Below are 24,286 nucleotides of genomic sequence, written 5' to 3'. Positions count from 1 at the left end.
CCCCCATAGGAAAACACTGAAGCCGCAAAGACTGAGAAGGGTTTACGAGTATGCAAACCATTATGGCCCCTCTGTGGCTCATCTTTATTGTCTTCATCTATGGACATCAATACTTTTGTTTTATTTTCTTTAATGAAAAGAGGGTTTAGTGAGAGCCAGAAGATTGTTTGGTCCAACAAATCCCTGGTTCTTGTCATTTTCACGTTACTCAGCAAATCTGAAACTGCTGTTAACCATGTGTATGTAATTGGGCTGACGCGAAGCCTGGCCTCTGAAGCTGCAAGATGTTTTGGGACTTGTGGGCCATCAGGCAGCAACGCTTCCAGACTGGAATCTCTCCAATCTCTCAGGAAAGCTGCTGCTTTTGTAAGGATCTTAGCATCTGTTTATATGGGCAAGAAAAAAGGGGAATGGGATGGGATGGGTGAAGTAAATGAAAGTAGAAAGGGAAGAATGGAAGAAATGATCATAAAGGAACCATAAAGACCTCAAAATGCAAAATCTGCAGAAGATCATGTAAGAGGGAAAAGAAAAAAAGTAGCAAATATGGGGAAATTTGAGACAGTTTAAAAAGAAGCAAAGGATAACGGGGAAAGAACAAACACACTTGAGGCTTCCCTAACATTTACATGAATAGACATTTTATTTTTGTAGTTCAGCCATTAATGATGCTCTATATTCCATGCAGATTTCACTTCTGAAATCTGACTATTAATGTAAATGGTGTTATTGATTATTGTTTGGTGCTGTGGTGTCTTGTGGATGTTCAAAACAGGATCTTACTGCAGTAAACATTGAACAAACCCATTTGATATTCCACTTGTTAATTTCCAGATCTCTGTTTCTGTTCGTATATTACAGAAAGGGCTTAAGGCAACTCTCTGAGACTGCCTGACAGTGGCACATCTTGGGATGGCATTTTCCATGCTGAACAGAGCTACAAAACTTCATAACAGTGTTTCATCCCAGCTAACTATGAAGTCTGAGGACAAATTTAATTCTAGTGACCTTTTCCATCTGAAGATGAAGGCTGCATTGGCAGAGTTAACTCTGGCGTTAAATGGTGAGAGCTCTTCACTGCAATATTTATGTTAACCGATTTTTGTGATGCAATTCCTAGTAAAAGTTCCAGTAGTAATAAAAGCCGCTATAAAATAAGGTTGCCGTTTTACAAGATACTTTGTGAAATTCTATAAAATTACTTTTGTCATGATCACCATATCGACTGGAAAGATAGGAAAGTGAAACTATTTGTCAAATATTCAGGGATTATCTTCCCATTAAAAACTTTAAACTGATGAATGTTCTGATGTGACCCAAAAGACTGAGTCATGTGGGTAAGGATGATTTTTTTGTTACCCTGCAGGTCCTGAGGGCAATAATCACAGGACCTAGCTTTTACCTAGCATGCCTCTGGTTTGGTAGGCTCTCTCTGGAGTCAATAACATCCTTCAGAAAACAATCTACAGTGGCTAGGATAGACTTCGGCTCTGAGGCATCGTTCGGAAGGACTTGTTTCTTTTTCCTTATGACAGAGGAAATTGAGGATTAGCGTCAGAAGGCAGAAGTTGATTGTCGTGAATACCTGCCTCAATCTCATCTTTCACTTTAAATGTAACCTTGTATTTGATTATACATTTTATGTGTACACCAGTGTTTTCAACTCTGAATGTATTTTTCTTTCCTCTTCTAGACACCTGTGGGCAAGATAGCTTTGCAAGGTGGGAAAAACTCGGTCCTGAAATCTACCTCCAACTTCTGTAGGTGGTAAGTCACTTTATTTATTCATTGGTTTTTTTCTGTTCTTTTGCCTGAGTTTTTTGTCTTGTGCCTCTTTACCATAAATTGTGTTCAGCTTTTACTTTGCCCAGGACTTGCCAGTATTTCAATTCATTTTAATCTGGGGTATTACAATGTTGTAGGATCTTTCCAGGTCAAGAGGTGTTTTCTCTTACACTGAAATCACTGACGCTGGGGCTAAGTGCTTCAAAAGGATGAGAATACAGGGGATTGCACCAATGGCCATGTCTCCAAAGCAGCTGGTGCCACTTTACCTGCAAGAAATCCATAACTTCCCTGCCATGTGACATATTTGCAGCACTTCTGGTTGTAAGCATTCAGCAAATTCTTGCAAAATTCCAGGCACTATTGCAATAAAATACAGCTGTCTTAGCCTTATATAGAGAAGAGGCCAGGAGCAGAGGCGAATAAAGAGGTCAAATCAAGAAACTATTTATAGTATTTTTAAAGAAGAGGAATTACAGTCTGTTGTAAAGTGGACAAATGTTTCAGGAACTTTGTATAAGCCAACAATCACTCATTGCACAGGTTAAACTAGTATTTTTCTGCACAATTGCCCAGCAAAGCTAACAAAGCTGAATCTGCAGTTCTGAGAATCATGGAAGGAAATAAACCCCCTGTCTATTAAAAGGATACAACAGTATATGGAAGAGATAAAGGGTTGTTAAATAAAGGTCTGTCCCCCTGCATGTTCCTTTTTAGTGGTGTATTTTTAAATCCAGTTAAATTATAAGAATTGAATTTTCCTAATCCAGTAGTGAAGGACTCTGGTGCACAGTAAAGTACAGAAATGCACGTTAAACATTTGTTACTGTAAAGATTTTCTTTCCTGAGTGAATGTTTAAAAAATGAAGTCAGTGGAATTGGGCCTCACAAGAGGAGTGGAAAAAACCATCAATAAAAGTCCACAGAAGATTTCCAAGGCTCTACTACAAAGGCTGCAGCCACTGCCTCAAGAACTATGGAAGTAATCAAGGAGGTGAAAAAGTGACTTTTGCTGCCAAGTATAACTGGGGGAAGTAAAATCCTTCACATGGCAATGCTTATGTGCTACTGCTGCTGACTTTACTCTGCTGGGTACACGCTGCTGGCTACTGGCTATGATGTGGGACAAGGTCAGTGTAGCTTTAGGGAAAACAAGAGTGGCTGAGTTGGTTCTCCAGGCATCCTTATTTTGGTCTAGGGGGAAGTTAACATGCTTCAGTTATGTTGCCTGCAAGACTGATGCTGCAGGCTTTCTCTATTAACTGCAAGTCCCAAAGTGCCCTATTAAGACAACTATCACATTCCTCTGCATGGGGAATTTAGCTGGAGATGAGATCTGGCCCTTGATTCTTGTGTGTGTGAAATGCTTTCTGCACCAGAAGGTTCTGCTTCCAGAATGAAGCCGGACAGGCTACAGCATGGAGAAGCTGGCAGGGCATGGTTATTATTACAACTTCCGATAAAATAATTTATACAGTTCAAGTGAGCTATCAAATAATATACAAAATCAATACTGTAGCACTTTTTACAGCTGCAAGCACCAAAAAAAAGGAGAGATTTTTAACTCTTCAGTAGTTCTTCTAACTTGAAACAAAGGAGCTTTCCACATCCAAAATGCCAAATAGTTGAGTCATCCACTATAGAGAGAGACCTCTAATATTATATTCATGGATGAGAATTAGAGGCAATTATAGCACTGTCCAGAGATAAAAACCAGCCAACAAGGATGTTTCAATTCTAGTCATGGATGATAAACAGTGTGGAGGTGAAACGCTGCAGCTGCTGAGTGAGAGATTGCTATCAGGATTAAACGGGAAGCCTGCGTTTTACTGGATCAAGAAAGATTAGCCATGTGTTGAATATGGGATTATGAAGTAATTAAATAAATGAAGACACATTTCTGACACAAATGCTACAAGTAAGAATGTAATTACTCACGTTATAGACAATATTTATGTAATTTATCATTCAACCTTTGACTGGCAAGCATATCAGCCCGCTTCATGCTAAGTGAAGTCAACTGTACTGAAGTCACTGAAGGACTGTGCCTGGTTTGCTGTGCTAACAAGTGTGTTTTGCAGGGATGAACTAACTGCTGCTATAAAAATATAGTGGGTAGAACTCCAAGTTTTGGGGGAAACTGTGTTCTGCTGCTTTTTACTAGCCTGGCCTGGCAATTCGTGAGTTGAAGGAATGGTCAAGGGAGGATTAAATCGGTCTGACCTGCAGTGGGATCAAGAAAGCAGTACCTAGTGCATCTACACAAAACTGGAAGCACTGATGCAGCTCCTTGTGTATAAAAATCCTCAAATATTTAGTAGGTAACGTGGTTTGCGTATGATGGTGCTGAAATGTCTGGGGTGAAACACATGACTCAAATGGAACTGTATGCAGCTGAGTGGCAATAGATTTCTGTAAGCTCACTGGGGAAATCTCTTAACCATGAGATTTAAGATGGTGCAAGATCTTTAATGGCTGTGCAGAGAAGACAAATCCTCTGTTGTTAAAAACCTTACAGAAAAGGCCCATACAGAACAAACTGCACAGTACTCTGTTAATCTAAGTAAGAAATGAGAAAGCTTGTGTTCACCCTGCCAGGTGGAAGTTATATAAACCTTATCTGTCACTGAAACTAACAGTTTTATAGGAACATCTGTGCACAACAGAGAGATATTTGAGAGGAATACTTACCCTGGACCACCATCAGAAGAATGGTATAGTACAGTATAGGAAGGAAGGTGCAGCAAGGCATTTGGATATGGATTTACATCCCAATCTGCAGGGCTTTGGTTTGGATGTCTTCTATTTGTTGCTTTTATTGGGTTATATTTTGCCCTCCTGCAGGTATGTTGCTTTCATTAGATTCTGTGTGCACCAAGGGGAGAATGCAATGTGCATATGTGCTTGTTCTCTACCGTCAAAATTAACATTGGGGTTTTTTTTCAGTCCCAGAGGCTTTTATTGTGGTTTCGTGGCACTTAGGAACTGTATTTAAAATCAGATCTAGGAACAGAACTGTATACTGAGTTTAGTGCTCAGATATAGAGCAAAAAATGAATAAACATCACCCTTTTCTACATCACTGAAGAAACGCCTAATGTGCCTGTAAAAAATGGAATTAACCCTGTTGATAGTTTTCTTGGGGAGAAAAGGTGGTATTTACAAGACACTTTAATGAACCATATTTGAAAAATGTCAGATGGAACAGTATTTACTGCTGCATTTAAAATGATAAGCAAAAGTATATGTCCTCATTCTTGGGCATTCTATTAATTAGCAGGGGCTGAGTTCTGTCTTCCATCCAGGTGCAAAGAACGAGACCCTCAGTGAGAGCCTCCACTCTGTATTCTTAAAATCAAATGTGGGTGTGAAATTTCCCTATCCCTTGAAACGCTCGGAGGTGAGAGGATGAAGAGTGCCTTCCTCATGGTCCTTGGGGATGGATACAGCAACTATCACCCAAACCCTGATGTGGGAAATAGCCCAGCCCCCGTTCCCACCTCCTCGGTGGACAATGGAGGTCTTTCTCCTTTCTTGCAGGAGAAGGTCTCCACCTTTCACCCTGGCTCCTAGACCAGCACGTAGCTAAGAGCTCCCCTCCTCTGCCTCTTCCCGTTTTTAGGGATGGAAGATGGCTCTGGCTCTCGCCTGTACCCTCCCCACGGCCCAGGCAGCCCCACGCTTCACTGCCTGGTGCGGGAGCAGAAACCCGCTCACAGCGTGGGTTGCGTTGGCCAAGGGAGGGGAGCTCCTTGCCAAAAGAAATTAAACTATTGACTCAGGGTGGGTGTACGCTACCCAGGGCTTATAGACCTGGTATTTGTGGGGTTTGATGTTTTAAAGGCCAGTTCGACGGCTCCATCACCCTTCCGGCTGCGGTGAGGCTTTCATTGTCGAGCCCTCCGAGGAGGCTGCACCCGGTGGCCCCAGTGACACCCGGCCGCCCCCACCGACACCCGGGCGGCCCCACCGACACCCGGCCGCCCTGCCCTGCCCCGCCGCGGCCTCCACAGGTGCAGGGGCGACCGTTGGGCGCGCGAGCGGCGCCCCGCCGCGCCCTTCCCCTCAGGCGGGCGCTGCCGCCGCGCTCCGCCCCCGCGCCGCCGCCGCTCGGCGGTAGATGGCGCCAGACCTCGGCTGGAGGCGCCCGTCCGCCCGCCCGCCGCCGCGCACACACGGCCGGAGCCGCTGACGGCGCCTACTCGGGGCTCGCCGCGCTCCGACCCGCCGCCCGGCAGCGGCGCCGCACAAAGGAGCGGAGCGGGTGCTGGAGGAGGGAGCGGCGCGCACGGCGCTCGGAGCCGCGCTCGGTGGCACTGCCCGGAGGTAGGGGCTCGCTCCGCGCCCTGGCAGCCAAACTTCGCGGAGCTGGCGCGGGCGGCTCCGGCGGGGGGTGTCCTGGGGGCTCGGAACGCCGCGCTCCCCCCTGGCCCAGCGCCGGGTGATCCGTTTTATTTTAATTATTGTAACCTTCGCTGTTCCCCGCCTCTCCAGGCTGGGCGGGGGTGGGGGGGTGGGTTCTCCGCGGACCCGGCGGCTCCGCAGGCAGAAGTTGGCGAGGGGCGTGAGGGGAGGCGAGCCCCGACTTGGGTCCCCGCGAAGTTCCCTGCCCGGGGAAGCCCCCGCCGCCCCCCGGCGCTGCTCGCCGGCCCCCGCCGCCCCCCGGCGCTGCCCGCCGCTGCCCGCCGCCCCTCTCCTCTCCTCGCAGATGTCGGGGGTGCTGGTAATCGCTGCCTGGTGCTTCCTGCAAGTGGAGAGCCGGCATCCCGAGATCATCACGAGTAACAGCAACCACGGGAATTTCCTGGACAACGACAAATGGCTGAGCACCGTTTCGCAGTACGATAAAGACAAGTACTGGAACAAATTCCGGGATGTGAGTACCTCTTCGCTTGCGCGTACTCGCTCGTTCCGTTCGGCCGTAGCATCCTTCCCGTGGGTGGCTGCGGGCTTTTAGAAGCGGCGGGTGGAAGAGAGATGCAGCTCGGGCAACCGGTTGCTGCTTGTATGAAGGATGTTCAGAGCTGTTCAGAGCTGTTTGGAAGCCGGACAGACGGTCCTGGCCTTCCTGATTACCCCATCGGTTGGGGCAGCTTAGGCACGATGTCACTCTCACGCAAAGGTCTTCAATTTTCCTTTCGGGAGGAACTTTGAGCGAAGTTTCTGTGCCTGCTGATTAAGAGGCTAGTTAACTGTAAAATGATGGAAAGGGGTGTGTGTGTGAGAAGGGAATGTTTACCAGTTCAAACCACAAGGTGGAAAACAGTGAAGCTTTTCTTTTTGCCTGCAGATTTGGTGGAAAACACTTTATTGTCAGTTCTGCTCATGGAAATCTTTGACGCTGGTATAGGGTTGGAGGAAGCAATGCTTTGACTCAGGGGTTTTTTCGGTCTGGAAAATAGGGGTAACTTCAAGATGTGTTTTGACATGTATCTGTACAAAACAAGTCACTTAAGCTTGAAATTAAGTCTTGAATTCCCCTAGTTTGAATACAACTGCATGTATTAAGTCAATGACTGGAAAAAGGGAAATGCAACGTTTATGGTAAATGCAATATTTACAGAGCTCCTTTTGCTTCTGCTGTCTGTATGCTGAAAAAGCTTTCTTGGAGCACACAGAGGAAACCCTGCTTCCATCTGCCCAAGCAGGGTGAGGGAAACATTACTGTTAAGGTTGATGATGAGCACATTGAGGTTAAGTGTTCTTTATTGCATGGGATTTGTGCCCTGTGGCTGCAGTGTGACCCTGGGAAAGGGAAGAGTAGAGCTGGCTAGCAGTTCTGCTGGCACTATTGTTTGTTTGTTTAGGAAGCTCTGGTATTTTATAATAAACTAACAAGTTAAACTTTGATGCTATGCGTTTGTCTCTGTGGTCTTAACACTGTATCTTATTTTGCAGAGGAAGTCAGAGTATTGCAGTTAAATGTGACCAGTCTCTGCCTAGGTTATTCTTTCTACGTTTTTCTGTAGTTGTGGTCATCTCTGTGTTTGAGAAATCGTGCTGCTCTGAATCTCAATATGACAGAGTACAGCATTAACAATGGTATCAACAGATATGTCAGAATGTATATTTGTGTGCAGTGACTGTAACGACATCCACCTACTGGGACTGTTGAAGTTCTTGTATAATAGGTGTCTGGAAAAGCCTATGCTAGTGCTCTAACTACTGGTTTATTAAGAGGATTCTACAGTTAACGTGTTTTCATAGATATTTACCAGAGTCCAAGGGAATCTTTGTTAGTATTTGGTGTAGTCTCCTGGGGAGCACAGGCTAAGGATTTCACTTGTTAATTTCTACATCCAACCTAATGTGAGAATTCAGCAGCATTTGAAAATGGTAAATTGAATGAAGGACTGATGAATCCAAAACCACTAGGGACAGATTTATAGCAAGGGACATCTTTCAACAGTCTCCTTCCAGATTGGCATTCTATTAATCACGCTTCTTGAGCTTAAAGGTTTTATTTAATTTTATGCAGGTGATGGTTGTTTGGGTTTGGTTGGTTGGTTGTTTTTTCAAGCCTGGAGTTCTTGCAACCTCTTCTCCCTTTTCCTCAATCTCACAAGTGAAATTGACAGAGAAATTACTCCTCTTCCCATGGAAGATGTTTGTGAAGATTACCTCTCCCGTGTTTTAAGCTTTCACAACTGAAAATGCATTTTTAGATTTTCTGAAAATGCTAACAAAACCTGTAAAGCCTCAAAAATGTTTTCTATAGGAAGAGTCAATTTATGAATAAAACCCTCTTAACGCGTCCTCTGCCAAGCAAAAGCAAATAGTAGAAAGTTAATGCAAAGTTTAGGGTTTTTTCTACCCAGCTGTCTCAATGGCTCTATTTAATTACTTCAAACTGGCATGTTACAAATGCACATGATTATCCATGAAACCTTTTATGGTGCAGATTAACAAGCTACTAATCATCTCCTACTAAGCTTTTCCAAAAAGAAAAAATAAAAAGCTTTTGTATGTCATTAAGCTCTTAATAACATGTCTTCAGCTACAGTGATTTACCGCATCATAATGTTCTGTGTCCACAGATGAAGACATGCGTAGGTAGAGTTGCTGCCAACTTAGTTGGTACAGTAGAGACAGTGTGCTCCTTGCATGCGAAGATGTCATTAGAAGAAATGCAGTCCTTGCTTGATGAAGGCTGTGGTGTCGGGGATAGATATTTGTTAAAAGGCTGCCTGGTGAGATGCAGCATGACAGTATTAACTGCTTTATATGGGGTAGACTAACATTTCATAACTGTTGAATCGTAGGGAAAATATCTTCCCATCTTCCCTTTGCTCCCCAACTGTAACTACATATATACATCATCACTGGATGAGGTTCTCAAAATGGACTTTTCGTAGAAGGCTGGAGTACAAAAATGGCATTTCAGTTAAAGCCTTCTTGGGTCTGGCATTACAGCTACTACAGAGCAGAAAGCCTAGATCATACCCTGTATATCAGCAGAAGCGAGGTTGCAGTAATTATCAGAACTGCCTTTAGTAGCTTTCTGGATTTTATGTCATGTTATAGAAATAAAATTGCACAAATATTTACGTAACTATGTCTTTATGTACAATAGGCGAAACAATGCACATATGGAGCTGAGATTTGATTGTTTTGGGTGTGCCCACTTTAAACTCCATCCGTCCTTGCAGCACAAACATCTGTGTGCACATACGTGTCTATAAATCTGTCATAATGTTGCAGTACGGGGTGTTTTTTTTTACAGATGATGTATAATTGAACATAAAAATTTAAATTGTGCTTCTCTCAACTTTTTCAGTTATTCTTTTTAAAATCAATTGGTTGGTCAGCCTTATTGAGCTATGGTCCAATATGGCCTGATTTTGAGAAGACAGCTATTGATTGCTTTTTTTTTAGTATGACCCATATTTCTTTTGGGCAAAGACAGCATGGTAGTTGCACTTAATGGCCCAGCAGTCATTACTCTTCTGTGAAAAGAGAACGCAGAAATACACCTCATTTGAAGTCTGCATTGCATCCACATAATCAGGCTAAATTTTTAACTCCAACTGAATTTAATGGTGTGAAATGATCACCTGTCAACATTTTCAAAAGGCCTCAAGGTATCTGTTTAAAGCAGTACTTTATAATATTATCTTTTTACATGATATGGACACAATTTGTAGAATATTTAAGTGCTCCATTTTCAAAAACAAGCAGAGCCTGTAAATGAATAGTAAGCCCAATGTGACTGATGTGCTGTGAAGCACATGCTGTTGAAAACCTTGTGTATTGTCCAGCTGTCTAGTATCAATATCTAGTATCAATAATGTCTGATGTGTTAATAAGCTTTCAGTACTATCTGAACTTGCTGTTGCTGTCTGTCTTCCACCCATTTTTCCCTCTCTGCCATGGGCTTTCTATCTGACCAGTGACAAAATCTGATCTCTGTTTGAAGTCCCATTTTATAGCTGGTGATAACAGTATTTCTTTTCCTCAGAACTTGTGTTGGAGCTCTGAAAAAGAAAAGATAGAGTTCAGGATCTGTGGTAGTATGGAATTTACTATTCATCTACTCCATATATTGAATGTGGCTTGATATGTACTGAAGTAACTGACTAGGTCTAGTTTAGTAAATATCTAAAACCCAAAAACTACATCAATATAATTATTACTAAAGAAAGAAAAAAGATAGCAAGGTGGAGTCTGTAGGAAGGACTGCAGCGATTTCCTTTGTACAGATGTGAGGCTTGGAAAAGCAGACGTCAGGGATATGAGGGTCAAATTAGACCTCTTGATATTTTGAACACAGATGTTAAGTCCTCGATCTTTCGATCAAATCTGTTGAGAGAGATCCTTTGGCTTAAGAGGAGCTTCACTGCAAATTGTCACCTGAATGTGAAGGGAATTCTTATGAGCCTTAGAAAGCATTTTTCTGTGAATAGCCATGCATGTTATTGAAATAGGTCACACTGCAGCACCTCGCTGTGTTCATAGAGCTTGGCACAGAGCATAGATTGGGTGTCCTCTCAGTGTTAGGCCTGTCTTTAATCAAAATGATACGAACAGAGTAATTCTATTACTTCTACTTGGAGTTATGTCTATTAAATTATTAATGCTTATATATAAACAGGTAGGAAGTTCAACTAGCTATGGATTAAACTGCAAAAAGGAAGAAAAAAGTTAAATGAACTTAGAGGATCTAGTATAAACCATACAAGGGATTTCTATGAAGTTGAAAGCTAAGAATCTTGGCATGAACTCTGGTTTCAGTGCATGTTTATGCATGGCAGGCTGCCAGACCACGTTCTGAGCATTAACTAAGCTGTTTCTCTAAATTTTATTGCTTATAGAGTTTCAGTTCAGGCTATCATGTTAAAACCCCCATGTATTATAATGCCTGGAGATGCTCTGAGACTGTGCATGCCTAAGAAGCAAGGCATGAAATGTCATCATCTGTGCATATACATTTCTCAGACTACTGTGGATAAATACTTACATATAACTATCAGGAGCAGGCATAGTTACAAGCATGAACATATATAAGTAGTTTAGATTTCCCAGGTTGGTCATAGACTACCATCCCGTGGTTTAATCCACTGAAGAGGCAATTTTGGCAGTTACCTATATATGTCACCTTTCTGAGTCTATGAGTTCCTCCTCACACCTGGTCAGAAGTGTAGTGTTACGTGACTAGAGCAAGTACAGAGCTAGGAACTGGGGGACCTGTATTGTTCCAGCTTTGCCACTGATGGATTGTTGGATTTTGGGCTGGGTCTTCACACTTAAGTGCTTTTCCCCTTGTTGCGCTCACCCTTCTATGAATTGTTTAGCCCAAAATTAGAAGTGTGGTAGTGAAACTTGATAGCAGGGAGTTGGAAAACATGACCAATACTGAGAAGGATTGGAATACCAAGCAGGCAGAATTGGAAGACCTTGGGAACTCAAGTAATAGAATTGAAATGAAATTTAAAAGTACAAAGTAGAAGGTCATGGAAGTGAGAGCTAACATGAATTTATTCTGGGTCCTGGCAGCTCAGCTTGAAATAGATGAAAGGGAAAACCTGTGTACTTCTATTGATTTGCAGAGTTATTCTAAGTAACAAAAGTAGTGCTACTCTGAGGAGAGCAAATGTAATGTAGGAATGCATAAAATGAAAGATTCCTGGTTCTGTTGAAGGAAGAAATAAAACTGTACAGTGTATAGGAAAGAATACCTAATAATGAATATTGTGAGTGGTTCTAATCACTGAAATTCAAGGACACATTTTTGTACAGTTGGTGAGCCAAAGGCTTTCCAGCATCATAGGGGAAAAGAGCCCGTTTTAGAGTAATATACTATATCAGTTTACTCACACAAAGCTAATTGTGTAAGAGTAGATTTGCTTCAGAATGTTTATTGAGGGACAGACAGCAAAAGCTGCCTTGCATGAAGTTGAGATAAGAAGGAAGTAGATAATCGGTGACAAAAATAACCTTATTTCTGAATTTAGGAATAAGGAATTACTCCACCCATAGTTATGTTTTAAAAAGTTATCTTAATGAGCACTTTGGTTTTAATAGGTAGATTGTATGTCAATAGAAAAGATTATGGTGTAGAAAACTGTGATAAAAGAACCTGGATTTTGAGTTTCTAGAGGCCTTGGCGTTTTGTTCACATATGTCTGTTCTTTAAGTTTAAAGCCCTTTGCACATGGTTGTGTTGCTCCCTATCCATGCAGCTTCTAGTGTGGTGGAACCGGATCTGCAGTACCCAAGTATCCCCTGATCCGTTGGGATTTTTGAGCTAACAGTCTGTTGCAGGCTGGGTTCCTTCTGCTGTCTCTTCTCTGACAGATACGTGCCTTCGATGTGATCTCACTGCCAAGGACTCAGTTTCAAGGTACCACCCGATACACTAGGTACTAAGGGGAGGTTCCTTGGTTTGGGGTTGAACTTTCTTTTTCTATGTTGTATTTAGGTCTCCAGCAGAATGAAGTATTTTTCTGCCTATAATTTATTACCAGTACATCACATTTTCTAATTTCTTCACCTCAAATATAAGCACAAGTGTTTCTGTGATTCAGTGATCAATACATTCATTACATATATTCCTGGAGAAACTATTCGGGCCCAGCTAATTACGTAGAAGCGAAGACAGCCATAAAGGAAGGCTAGTACATAGAAGAATACCCACTAGCTAGGTGATGAACGTACCCAGTCAGTAAAGTGTCTGGGTTATGTGATGGGACACAGGCACCTCAGGCTTGCTTCCCAGGAGATTATCATTCCAAGACCACCTTGAGATTTAATTGAAGGTGAAGATTGTGTGTATGGATGCCAGTGGATCTGGACTGAAGTACAACGGAGTTGAAATGTGATTTATAAGTCTACCCAGACACTCTTAGCGTAGGTTGTCTCTTAGGGCAGTTCTTACTCAACGGAGGGACAAGGCTGGAATATAAATGTGATTGAAAAGTACAGCTGAGATGTACTTGCCAAAGCTGCATGAAGTTTAAAAGAATAGCAAAACATGAGACTGCATCTATGCAAATGTAATTCCTAATCAGCTTCTTACAAAGAGATACAATTACTAAAAATGCCCTTCTCAAACTTGACACATTTCTTGCATTTCTTCTGCAGTGGACAAGGGGAAAAATAATGTCATTTATTGCAGAATAATTAACCTGGAAGGTGCAGAGAGCCAGCTTTTAGTAATTAACTGACACTTATCCAGCTTCCTCAGGAAATACCCAAGACTCCAAAGCTAAATAGGTCAGTAAAGAACTAGAGTGTTAGTTTCTGTATTATATGTTTGGAATAATAACTTAGTTTCCTCACAGAAATGTTCTGTGGACTGCAGTCACAAATTGTATCCTTGCTATAGATTTCTGTAGATTTGAAGTTTTCACTAATGTGTTCCAGGTTTTTAGAGTAACCATCCCTGTATTCTACTGGTGCCATGTCCCTGTCCATCTGTGTCGTGTTCCCCGCCCCCCCCCCCCCCCCCCCCCCCGCCCCCCATCATTTTATAGGATTACTTTTCCATAGAGGCTTGCTTTATTTACAAGTTTAAACTGTAATTTTGTCAGATTCCTGGGAGCTGAGTCTTCTGTTACCTTTCTGGATGTAGCCTGTATGTTTTAAGAGTTGCACCAGGAACGACAAGAAATAGAATCATGTGAAGAGCATGCTGCAGCTTTGTAAGGCGAAAAGAGAAATATTTTGTTTCTTGATGAGCGTGAGGTCAAAAATGAATAAAAAAGTGGAAGAGCCAGTTTTGATGTATTGCAGTGTTAGCATCTTGGGGGCAAGGGGGCTGAAAAAAACAGCAATCAAAACCAGGTACACAGTTGCGGCATAGATTTTGTTTACATATTTGTCAAAACTCACCCTTGTAAAAGGAAAAAAGAGAGGGGGAAAACCCACACGAATGAGCCATGTGTCATGTCAAAGCATGTCAGTATAATATAAAATGGGTGGATTGAAAATAATCATAGGAGGCTGAGTTCTGATGTCTGTAACAACTATTATCAGGCTCAGGTACCTATGGGTAAATAATACCAGTTTTATTTCAGTTAAATTGTCCAGGATTAGGGTTGCAAAAATCAGACTCACTATTCTCAAGTGCCAGAAGTTAAAGCTTAGTTTTAGTTTTAATACTGTTTTGCAAATGGAGGAATTACTGCTTTTTTTTTTTTTTGGTGGATATTTTAACTGTTTGCTCTCTATTTATGGTTTCAACCAGGAGGCTAGAAGTAAGTAACTCCAGTCAGCATGTGTGCATTTTTGAGGATAAAATACGAGACCATCTGAATTTGTGTTTCGCAGCTGAGCTGCTTTTACAAGAGGCAGGACTTCATGAGGGTAGTGGAGGTCAAATACTACATCTAGAGAAGGAAAATGTCTCTTTTTAGATAACATCTGTTTATTCAAACAAAGAAAGATTGTTTCTTTCCTTGCATAACCAAAAATGAGATTTGCCCAAAAGAGCTGTAGTGAAGTCTTGGTTATGTTGAAGCTGATGACCAAATTCTCAAAGACTTTAGTAAGGCCTGAGTTTGATTTTCATATTCCTCATCTTCCTGTTCTCTTAGACAAAGAAAACTGTACATGAAAGACCAGTTAGATTAAACAGTTCTGTTTGGCTTTTGGAGGACATTGTGTAATTGGAAAAGGGTGAAAGACAGGTGTCTGGCCAGCATAAATAAAGAAGCTCCCTTGAAGTCCTTGGAAGAATGAAACTATCTGAAAATCAAACATCTACAGTCTACAAAGTACACATTGTATAGATTGCAACCAAAACAAGAAAGTGGAGTTGAAACAGAGCAAAGTTAAGGTAATGGTGCTGCCTCCGGTGTGAGGTTTTGTACTTCCAACTGCTAACTCTGTTTCAGCTTTACACGAGGCGTTACTGCTGTGAAGTTACCAAGTCTTAACTCCATTTAAGTAGTCTGTCATCGGGTAGATAACTGGCCATTATCATTGCGGGATATACTGTTGCAGGTTGGCAGCTAAATTGAATTATACTTTAGGACTGAACATCTAACATCTAATGAGTTTCAAGGCTCAGATATGATTCAAAATTCAGTTTACAGATAAATTGCTAAGCTACTGAATAGAGGCTTTGGCAGGGAGTAGATTGGTCTTTATCTGCCACTTCTATAGCTTGGTTTGTAATCCAGGGTAACAGAAAATCATTCTCATTAAATAGGTACAAGGGGGCATCAATTAATTCTGTGATCTAAGCTGTCCTCTTAATGAACTTAGTGTCATAAATCCACTTCACTGATTGCTTTCTCCTGGGCAGACAGAAAAATAATTTATTAAAAATTACTCTTAGAGGAACTGTATTCAGATTGGTTTTTGAAAAAGGTTTCAATATATCATGGCTTTACGGTTGAATTCCGACTAACGCTGGGATTTATAGAGGTAGTGATACTTGTCTGTCCATGCAGGTTATTTTGAAACTGTCTAATCAGGAAATTCAGCTGTGTATACAATTTGATTTGAAACTTCACAGCATATTCTTCTGTAAATAGTTTTTATGCACTTCTTAGCTTGGAGATCAGTTTTCTTCCTTCTCTGAGTTCCACTGGCCGTTCAAAAATTCATTTTAGCGTTCTCATGTAGTGTTTGTATATTGCACTCTGCCTTTCTCTTCAAGTTGTAGCAGTTAGAGACCTTGAAGCTGCACAGAAGATTAAGGTAGAGAGGTAGAGGCAGCTGCCTTTTGGCTGCAATTGGCAGAGGGGATGCTTGTATTTTAGAGAATGGAATGGGAGGGAAATTGAAAATTATAAATGCAGGATTAGGAAGAAGCGAGGTGGGGTTGCTTGTTCAAGGGAGTGAGCAGAAAACGTTTTTAGAGTAGTATTTCAGTGTGTACTAGGGATGTTGAGGTTCTTGGTGGAATTTGATTGCAGTTGCTAAATACTGATAAAAATCGATTTTAGGGAGTTCAGAAATGCCTGTCGTTTCTTGTTTGATAACGAGAGTGTTGTATTATGAAGACAGATTTCTAGGACAGCTCTGTTAGTCTTCCAGTGTTTGTGTATGTGCCAACACCTACTGTACTGTAAGCGCTGGTACTCCTTGCTTGTGAGGGTTTTGCCAAGTGTGTTCATCCGTGGTGGTACGTGCCACGCAGCCAGCTCAGCCGAGTGAGCCTGTCCAGCACAGGGCTGCCTGGTGCTGAACCCACCGCGGGGTCCCAGACTGCATGGAGTGGGTGAGGACTCCTTCAAGTCGATTAAGAATACCTGAATTTTGCTACATCTCAAAGCACTTTTCCAATGTGGTTCGGCATACAGAGATGCGTATCTAGATTAGACAGATGTGGAAGCAGAGGATGAAGCTAGTTCACAGCTATCCATCAAGCTCATGCCAGATCTAGCCAGAGAATTTATGTTGTGTAAGTCCCAGGACAGTACTCTTCGACTGAGCGATGTACTGTGTTGGAATGCAGAAAGACAAAGCTTAACAGGTCTGCAGTCTTCCGTGGGATGTATGTGCTAGGATCTGACAGCAGTGTTCATTGGGTCAAATTCATTTCTTGTTTGATAACATAAGCGTCACTCAAAGTATATAAGGGATAAATTTTGTTCATTTTTTTTGTAAGTGAAGGCAGGGTAACCAATCTTTTTGAAGCTAGCTAGATGTTATTTATTTAGTGCTAGGTAGGTACACCTCTAGTTTGCTATCATATTGAAGGGGGATGAGCTCTGTCCTGTGAAAGCAGCGGTATTAGACAAAGCGGATTTCCTATATCTTGTTTTATTTGTATGTTAAGCTATACCTGGTGAAACTGGTGACTTAGGATTTTTACATCTACTGGTCTTTTAAAAACTTGTTTTGTATGGCTGAAAAAGAAATTGTATCACATAAAAGATCACTGCAGTGCTGCATTCAGTAAGGATATCTAGAAGCACAGGATAATTAATGATTTAAATACAGAATTGTCTGCCATATTCCTTAAACACAGTCATGAATCTCCACATTATAGTTCACTCAGGACAAAAGCATCCAAAAATAATTCGTGTCACATTTAATTAGAATAAATATAAACTGGAAAAATGCTGCACAACTCAGCTATGCATATAACCGCAGTTCTGAAGCATGAAGGAAACTGGTAAACCAGATACATTTGCTCATAAGAAAGTATGTAGTAATTCAGATAGGTGGCCAAGATTTATTGGCGTCTTCATGCTTATATAACAAAGTTAAGTTGGATATAACAAGAGTTAATGGTCTGTTCTCATTGGAATATGAGGCAAGATGGACTGAAATGATGATCCTTATATGACACAAATGTCTTACTTTTATATCTAGTCTCCTTTTCCTCCTATAAAGCCTTTGGCTCTTCTCATGAAGAGGTGCTTTGTGTCTTATGCATGTGTCTTATCTTAATAAATGTTACCATGATTGACAGAGCAAAGATTTTGTGGCTTGTAATGAACTTCTTATAACCGGAGATGAAAGGTAATTTCTTTTGCTCCCCCTCCCCCCCCCCCCCGAGATCGTGCTGTTAGAGACTGTGAGTAAGCATTCCTATCCAAGTGCAATGCCTTGTAAAAGAGAAGACTCAATGCAAGTACAAGAAACTTTAATCGGTGTAAATGGACAATCTTTGAGCGTTCATAAAAATATAAGCAATTTCAGAACCATTTAAAAATATATTAAAAATTCCACTTCTAAAGCAACATCTGCCATCACAAGTAGTCCCATCTCTGTATGTAAAGGGAAAAAATGCCAAACGACTTATAGGCCATATTTGCCATCAGTATTTTGTTTTTAAGTAATTGCAGACCCTTAGCATTAGTTTCTGTTGAGATACTCCGGCCATGGTTTAATGGCAGAATATGGCCCTATGTAATCAAGAATGAGCAATATTCTATTACAGCAGGGCAATGTACAAATGGAGATAGATGTGGCATGTGCTCAGTACAGCTGCAGTTTTCATTAGCAGTGAAAGAAGCTGCAAACAGGAAGCAATTTTGAAACCTGCCTCCATCATTGCAAAACCATTACTGATATATCAGAGATGGTGCGGTTGATGTGTTCCATCCAGAATGATGCAAGATTGTCTATAAACTTTGAACTCAGTAAGGAGACATGTAGATATAAAATAAGATACTAAGCTGAAGCCTTAGGGCATGGCTGATTTTAACGCTGAAGTTTCCTGAAATGAGAAGTTAGTGAACCTGTAATGATGGAATAAATGTGTTTTCCTCAGTCATTCCTTAAAAAGAGAAACTACAGGTGCAAGCAAATGGAAAAAAAAAAACAAACCAACAAAAAAAAACCCACAAAAAAACCCAAACAAGAACCAACCACAAACAAAAAACCCTGAAATGTACGGTCTGTGTCATAGGCAAAGGTATGCTGGATAATGTAGGGGATCCAGCCAGAGGAGTCATGGGTGAGATGGAGACATGCCCTGTTAGGTGAGAAATCACAGTTGGAACAATCGTTTCTAAAGCCCAGAGACCTCTCCTCATGGAAAACGCCTGGCAGAAGGGGGGAATTAAGAACGTCACAGGAGTCTGTGTACCTAGGTAATGAATTTATAAACACAGACAGAATGGGAAGGGGGTAGGTAAGGAAAAACATGTTTTGCTTTGTTAGAGAGGATTCCAAAATGGGAGGTTGCTGATGGTGTTAGGGGCAGAGGGAGAGGAGAGCAGGAAGGGATGTAGAGGGTATACAACTGAGAGTTAGTTACCTGATCAGTGTCCTGCATGACCCTGACCTGAGCAGCAAGTATTCTTGTGAGCAAAGCTACTGGTAAGCCCCACTTAAGACATGCATGTGATTCTGGGCACAATTGTAAAAGTTTTGGACTCCCAAGCAATGACCACTGTTTTACTGCCAGATGAGAAGCTTATGTGGTCTTCTTACTGTGTGACTTGTGTGTGGTGTGGCAAGTGGTATCACTTTTAATTTAAGATAAACAACAAAGATGCATTGTAGAAAGCACACATGTGCTTTAATCACTTTTTTTCCTTGCAACGTAGTTGGGGATATCTGTAGCACTTATAATTAGCAGAGGAACAGATGGCAAAAGCTTGGTTTAAAACAGAGCATTCACTGAGTGATCATGTGCTGCTACAAGCTTATTTGGGTTGCAGTTTGCTCTGTTCCCTTGGATAGTGCTCTAATACAGCGGTGCAGAAGTAAAGTAGGAGAAGAATTTGTAACAGTTGGCATAGTTCAGTGTGGAGGACATACAACAAGCATCTAAACTTTCAAAACATCTCCTGGATGCTAGCGCATCATGCTGCACAAGGATGAATTTCAACCTGTATTGTCCTGTATCGCTGAAACCTGTTACATATGCATTCATATATAGGGTAACTATAACAAAACGTCCCTAAGATTTCTCCTTTTCCCTGTCCTTATATCTGCACAGAAGGGAACAATTGTGTACTCTGCTCAAATTTTGGTAAGTATTGTTCTGTAACTTTTTTTTTTAAAAAAACAAAAATACAACAAAAAACAAACCACAAAAAAACCAAATAAGAAAACAAATCAAACCCCCCCAGATATATATTTTGCTTGTGTGCTTCAAACATTAGCCCTGTGCTGCAATCTTTCAAAGCTAGAAAACATGAGAGGATTTTGTCAGCATTTCACCATGACACTTGTTTCACATAAAAAGCCAGAGGGCAAAACAAAGTGCTTTCTTTTGGTCCGTGTAATCTTTTTAGAAAGCAGTAGTAGCCCTGCAGGCACAATCACTGAGATTCAGATGAGGTAATGTTCAGAATGATGAGATCTCAGATGTAAAGGCTGATTGATTAGTTGCATGATTCCATTCTTCAAATTCAAAACCTAAAAATATTTGATTTTAAGTAGAGGCAGGCGCAAGGAGGAAAACAGAAGGTTGCTAAAGCAGAAAATATAAAGCAAAATAAATATGGTTTTCATCAATAAAGTAAAAATATGGTATTCTCCATCCCAAAGGAGCTGGATGGATTATTGCAACCATCCAATCTAGTCAAGATCACATTTTCTTTTTTCTTTTCTCTTTTTTTTTTTTTTTTTAAAGATAAATGAACCCATGTTGAGATGTTTATCTCTGTGAGATGACCTGTATTTACCTTCAAGTCACAGTGAATTGGGTATTTTCTTAGTCTGTGAAACAATTTTATATCACTCTTTCTCTCTGCAGACTCTAGTGATACAGACATAAAATATTTCAGTGAAAACAGTAGTGTCATTCCCTCTATGTATGGAATGGTTTGGGCAGTATCTGTAATAGCCAATGAAATGATCTTTGATGGCTCCTATTTTTCTCCATATGCTGAACTATAAATTTAAATACGTTGTGCACTGTTTCTTTTTTCCATCATAAACTCCCTTTATCTCCTTACAGCAAGTAATTCACAGAGTAAACATAGTTTTCTGTTTGCCTAGACATCTTTCTAATCTCTGATCTTCATGTAAAACTGACTCAAATTTTTTCCAGTATGAAAATTAAAGTTTTCAACTGCGCCAGTTTCTTCATTGAGAAGACTGAACAAATTGTTTGTGCTTATTCAGTTCAATTGACAGGGGTTTTTTTTGTGTTTGGGTATTCTTTTAATTATTTTTTATTATTTTTTTTATGTATTTAGATCAGAAACTTTTTGGAGTGGAAACACTTCTATGTGTTTGACTTTGGAGAAGCCAGCTCACTGGGGACTGTCATCTTTGCAAGGGCTGCGGACCAATAAAAATTTTTTAATATAAATAATTATTTTTTTACTGCAAATCAACATGGCGAGTAGTAGAGCTAAGTTAAAACATCTGTGTCACTATGGGGTCTTTTTTTGTGGAGTGTCTCTGTGCCTTCTCAGTATGCTGCTCTTGTTAAGTGTTTTGCTCAGACTAGAAACAAACTTCAGCTAAGTTTTTGAAAGACCTGCACTTGTGCAGAGTTTGACTTCTGCGCCCTGTGTACTTTCCCTTTCCTCTTGTAGAGCTCTTAAAACCTGTTTGGGTTCAGGAATAGCCTTTTCTAAGTTAGCTGGAGTATTTTCAATTTAGTATCGAATGGAATGTTTGTTTTCAATATAGATATTGCCAAAACAGTCACGACCATCGTGTAATTGGGTAACAGCATTCTAGCCACCTTAGTATTCAGCTACAGGAGCTGTAGAAGCAATGTACTTTGCTGCCCAGTAACAGAACTAAGCCTGAGCTATTTCCAGCTTTAGTCAGAAACACTTCCTTAACCCAAGTTTTCAGAAGTTATTTAGCTTATTGCAACCACTTGAGCCAGCAAGTTCATGGGTCATAGGAATTTTGCCCAGAAGACTTCTACTCTCTCCCTCGTCTTTGAAGCTGCCAGTGTATTTTTAAGATGCTTTTTTTTTTCATAGTGATTCGTGAACATCACATCAATGTATCTTACTGGCATGTTCATGGCTTCAGAAGATGATGTTTCTTAATTGCTGAAAGTACAGAATGGCAAGACAAAATGATTTCTCACCTGGGATCTGAAGTTCCTGCAGCTGTGCTACTTGCAACTTCAACTGCCTTGAAAGGCTGCAGAATTACACAGCATTCCCTAGAACCATGGAGCTTACCGCTGCCTGCTGAGTTGCGGAATTGTTCCTTTCAGGTTAGACTATAGCTTGTACTAATGAGACTGCAAAAAACCAAGGCCTAACCTAACCCACTAAAAGACCACCTAACCCACTCACCCAGCACTGCTGGCAGAGTCGTGCTTAGGACTGTTTATTGACTAGCTGCGGATATGTTGAGAAAGCGTGGGGGACGTACCACAAGAAGGTACAGAGGGTTGGGGACCTCACTTGTTCTTTTTGAAAGGATCATTAAGTTACTCTACTCAGCAATAGAACATGAAAAATATGCCTGGTATGGTGCTGTAGAAAACTACATGAAATCCAATGACAGGGAGTAAACAGCTTATTGTTAACAGTTTGGAGCAATGACAGGAGGGAAAATAAAAAGGAATTTCATAAAGCAAATTTTCATTTGCTGCCTAGGGAGTGTTTCTTTCTGTGGGAAGGGAGATTGCGAGTCATTGCTCACTTGTTCCAAAACACTGTTTATAGCGTGAATTCCTGATCTGGAGGAATGGCCACCTTCCTGAGCTTTCTAGCAAGGCAAATGTTCTGCTAACTCAAACCATGTAACATTTGCACCCTGCTGCGATCATACAACTCTTTCTCCTCCTCACTTCACGTATGGCAGTGGCAGTGCTATGCCTTTGCTTGCTTACCATCACTGAGCACTACAAATCCTTTTTACAGGGCCTATATACAGAGACCATATAGGTAGGAGGTGGGTAGTGCCTTCCTTTATATTCCTGCACAGAACACAGGAAGTACCTAGTGTTTCATCTGTGTCTTCCAGTTCATCGCTCCTTGTAAATCTGACAATGATTTCAATTCTGTTTTTAGTTAAGGGCACTTCTGTTATCTTTTGCTTTCACATGCACACAGTATGAGAATAGGAAGAGCTAGAATGCTGCAGGAATAACTCGGCCTTCGTTTCAGCCTCATCATTTCTGTTACATAAATGGTTTTATTTTTATTTTTAGCTTTTACTTTCTGAAAATCAAAGCAGAATATGTGCATTTCTAATCTCTAAATTGTTTGTACCCTACTGAATATAAGAAAACCAAGGCTGTTTTCCAGACATAGACCTTAGATTGTGCCTCAGACATTCATAGGAAATTCCCAAAAGTGAAGCAGTGGGAGCTATCGCTATAATTTGGATACTAAAACCAACAAGAAAATGCCAGACTAAAAGTCATGGCCAGCCTCACTTAACAAATGAAATGGCGAGCTACCAGCCAGCGTTGAAAAGAATAGCCGAGTGATGCTGCTTGTATCGCTGTGCAGTTGGCAAGGCCCTAGGCAGGTGCTGAGTGTTGGTAGTGGGCCTGGGTACGATTGCACTAGGCCACTAAATCGTTCGACACTTCTGACTTTTTATCCCAGGAGAGCACTGGGATTTCTGCTTGTCTCCCTTGAGTAGGATGGCTGCGCTGGGAGAGGGGTCCTAACGGGCTTGAGACCCTCGTAGAAAGGATCCACTGGTTTTTTTCAGTACCTTAGAAGTTCTGACAGTATGAAGCACCAGTGTCTCTACTACTGAGATTCTGAGGCTAAAAAACCCTGAAGTTAAAACAAACAAAGAACCCAGATTAAAATTGGCTCTGGCAGATTGTTTGCATGGAAATTATTTGCACTTGGAGGAGATTAATTCAAACAGTTGTCTGAGGTGCAGAGTTTTAAGCCTAAATATAAGCCTGCTTTGGTAAGTTTTACTGTTTATTCTCATTGAAAAATCGGTAGTATTTTTCATCAAAAATGTTTCAGGAATCTCCATGCACATTTTATGAAGATGTCATCTGTAGAATGAATTTACATTGTTCTCTAAGAGCTGCTTTGTCATCAAAGATATCCAGGAGTAAAACAAGCTGCTTTTGTTACTGTTCTCCTTGCTATCAAGTAGACACACTGTACGATTCTATGATACTGTTTTAGTTTCGTCCCAGAAATAAGTGGTACTCCGTCTGTGCATTGCTGTGCGCTGCAGTGAGCTGGGCTGTGAGGGAATCCCTTCGAACACGCTGCACTCTCCTGTGGAAATAAGAGACACTGATAACAGGCGAAACTTTCATGATTTCTGGAGATAAAAATTTTAACATGATACTAGAGTTTAAAAGAGTCTTTGATAATGGAAAATGGATGTTTCCTACCTCCATTTTGGAGTGTTGTCTAGAGAAAGTATAAAAAATTAACTGCCCTTTATTTTTCCTTCTGGTGACCAGTTCTTTGACTTTCACCTGTTTGGTGACCATTTTATACTCAAGCGAAGTCTCTCTGAGAAACAGATCTGATATCTTCCTGCTCCATGCAAAGTTAAGTTAGTATTTCTGAAAGGGCTTTTACTAGTATAGATTGTCCTTTGGGCAGTGCTCTCTCCCTTTGGAAACTCGGTACTGATGTTTAAAATCCTGTATTTGAAATACTTATCAACAATATAGGGGTAGGTGCTGTGCTTCCCGGAGGAGATTTTTGGATTACAGCATCTAACTCTGGAC

At 41.1% G+C, this 24,286-nt stretch overlaps 1 protein-coding gene across 1 annotated transcript in view; it reads left to right on the top strand.

The window, feature by feature from the left end:
- Positions 1–5,916: 5,916 nt before the first annotated feature.
- Positions 5,917–24,286, top strand: part of SPOCK1 (SPARC (osteonectin), cwcv and kazal like domains proteoglycan 1) — a 324,364-nt gene continuing 305,994 nt past the window's right edge. Inside the window, exons 1-2 of the mRNA XM_055719376.1 lie at positions 5,917–6,111; positions 6,494–6,661. Of these exons, the coding sequence (XP_055575351.1) occupies positions 6,494–6,661 (168 nt within the window). The 5' untranslated portion in view covers positions 5,917–6,111. The remainder of the gene's footprint in view (positions 6,112–6,493; positions 6,662–24,286) is intronic.

The sequence above is a fragment of the Falco cherrug genome, chromosome 8 (genome assembly GCF_023634085.1).
Source record: "Falco cherrug isolate bFalChe1 chromosome 8, bFalChe1.pri, whole genome shotgun sequence".
NCBI classification, from domain to species: Eukaryota; Metazoa; Chordata; class Aves; order Falconiformes; family Falconidae; genus Falco; species Falco cherrug.
The sequence above is the reverse complement of the archived record's forward strand: the minus strand, read 5'-3'. Positions and strand labels throughout refer to the sequence as shown.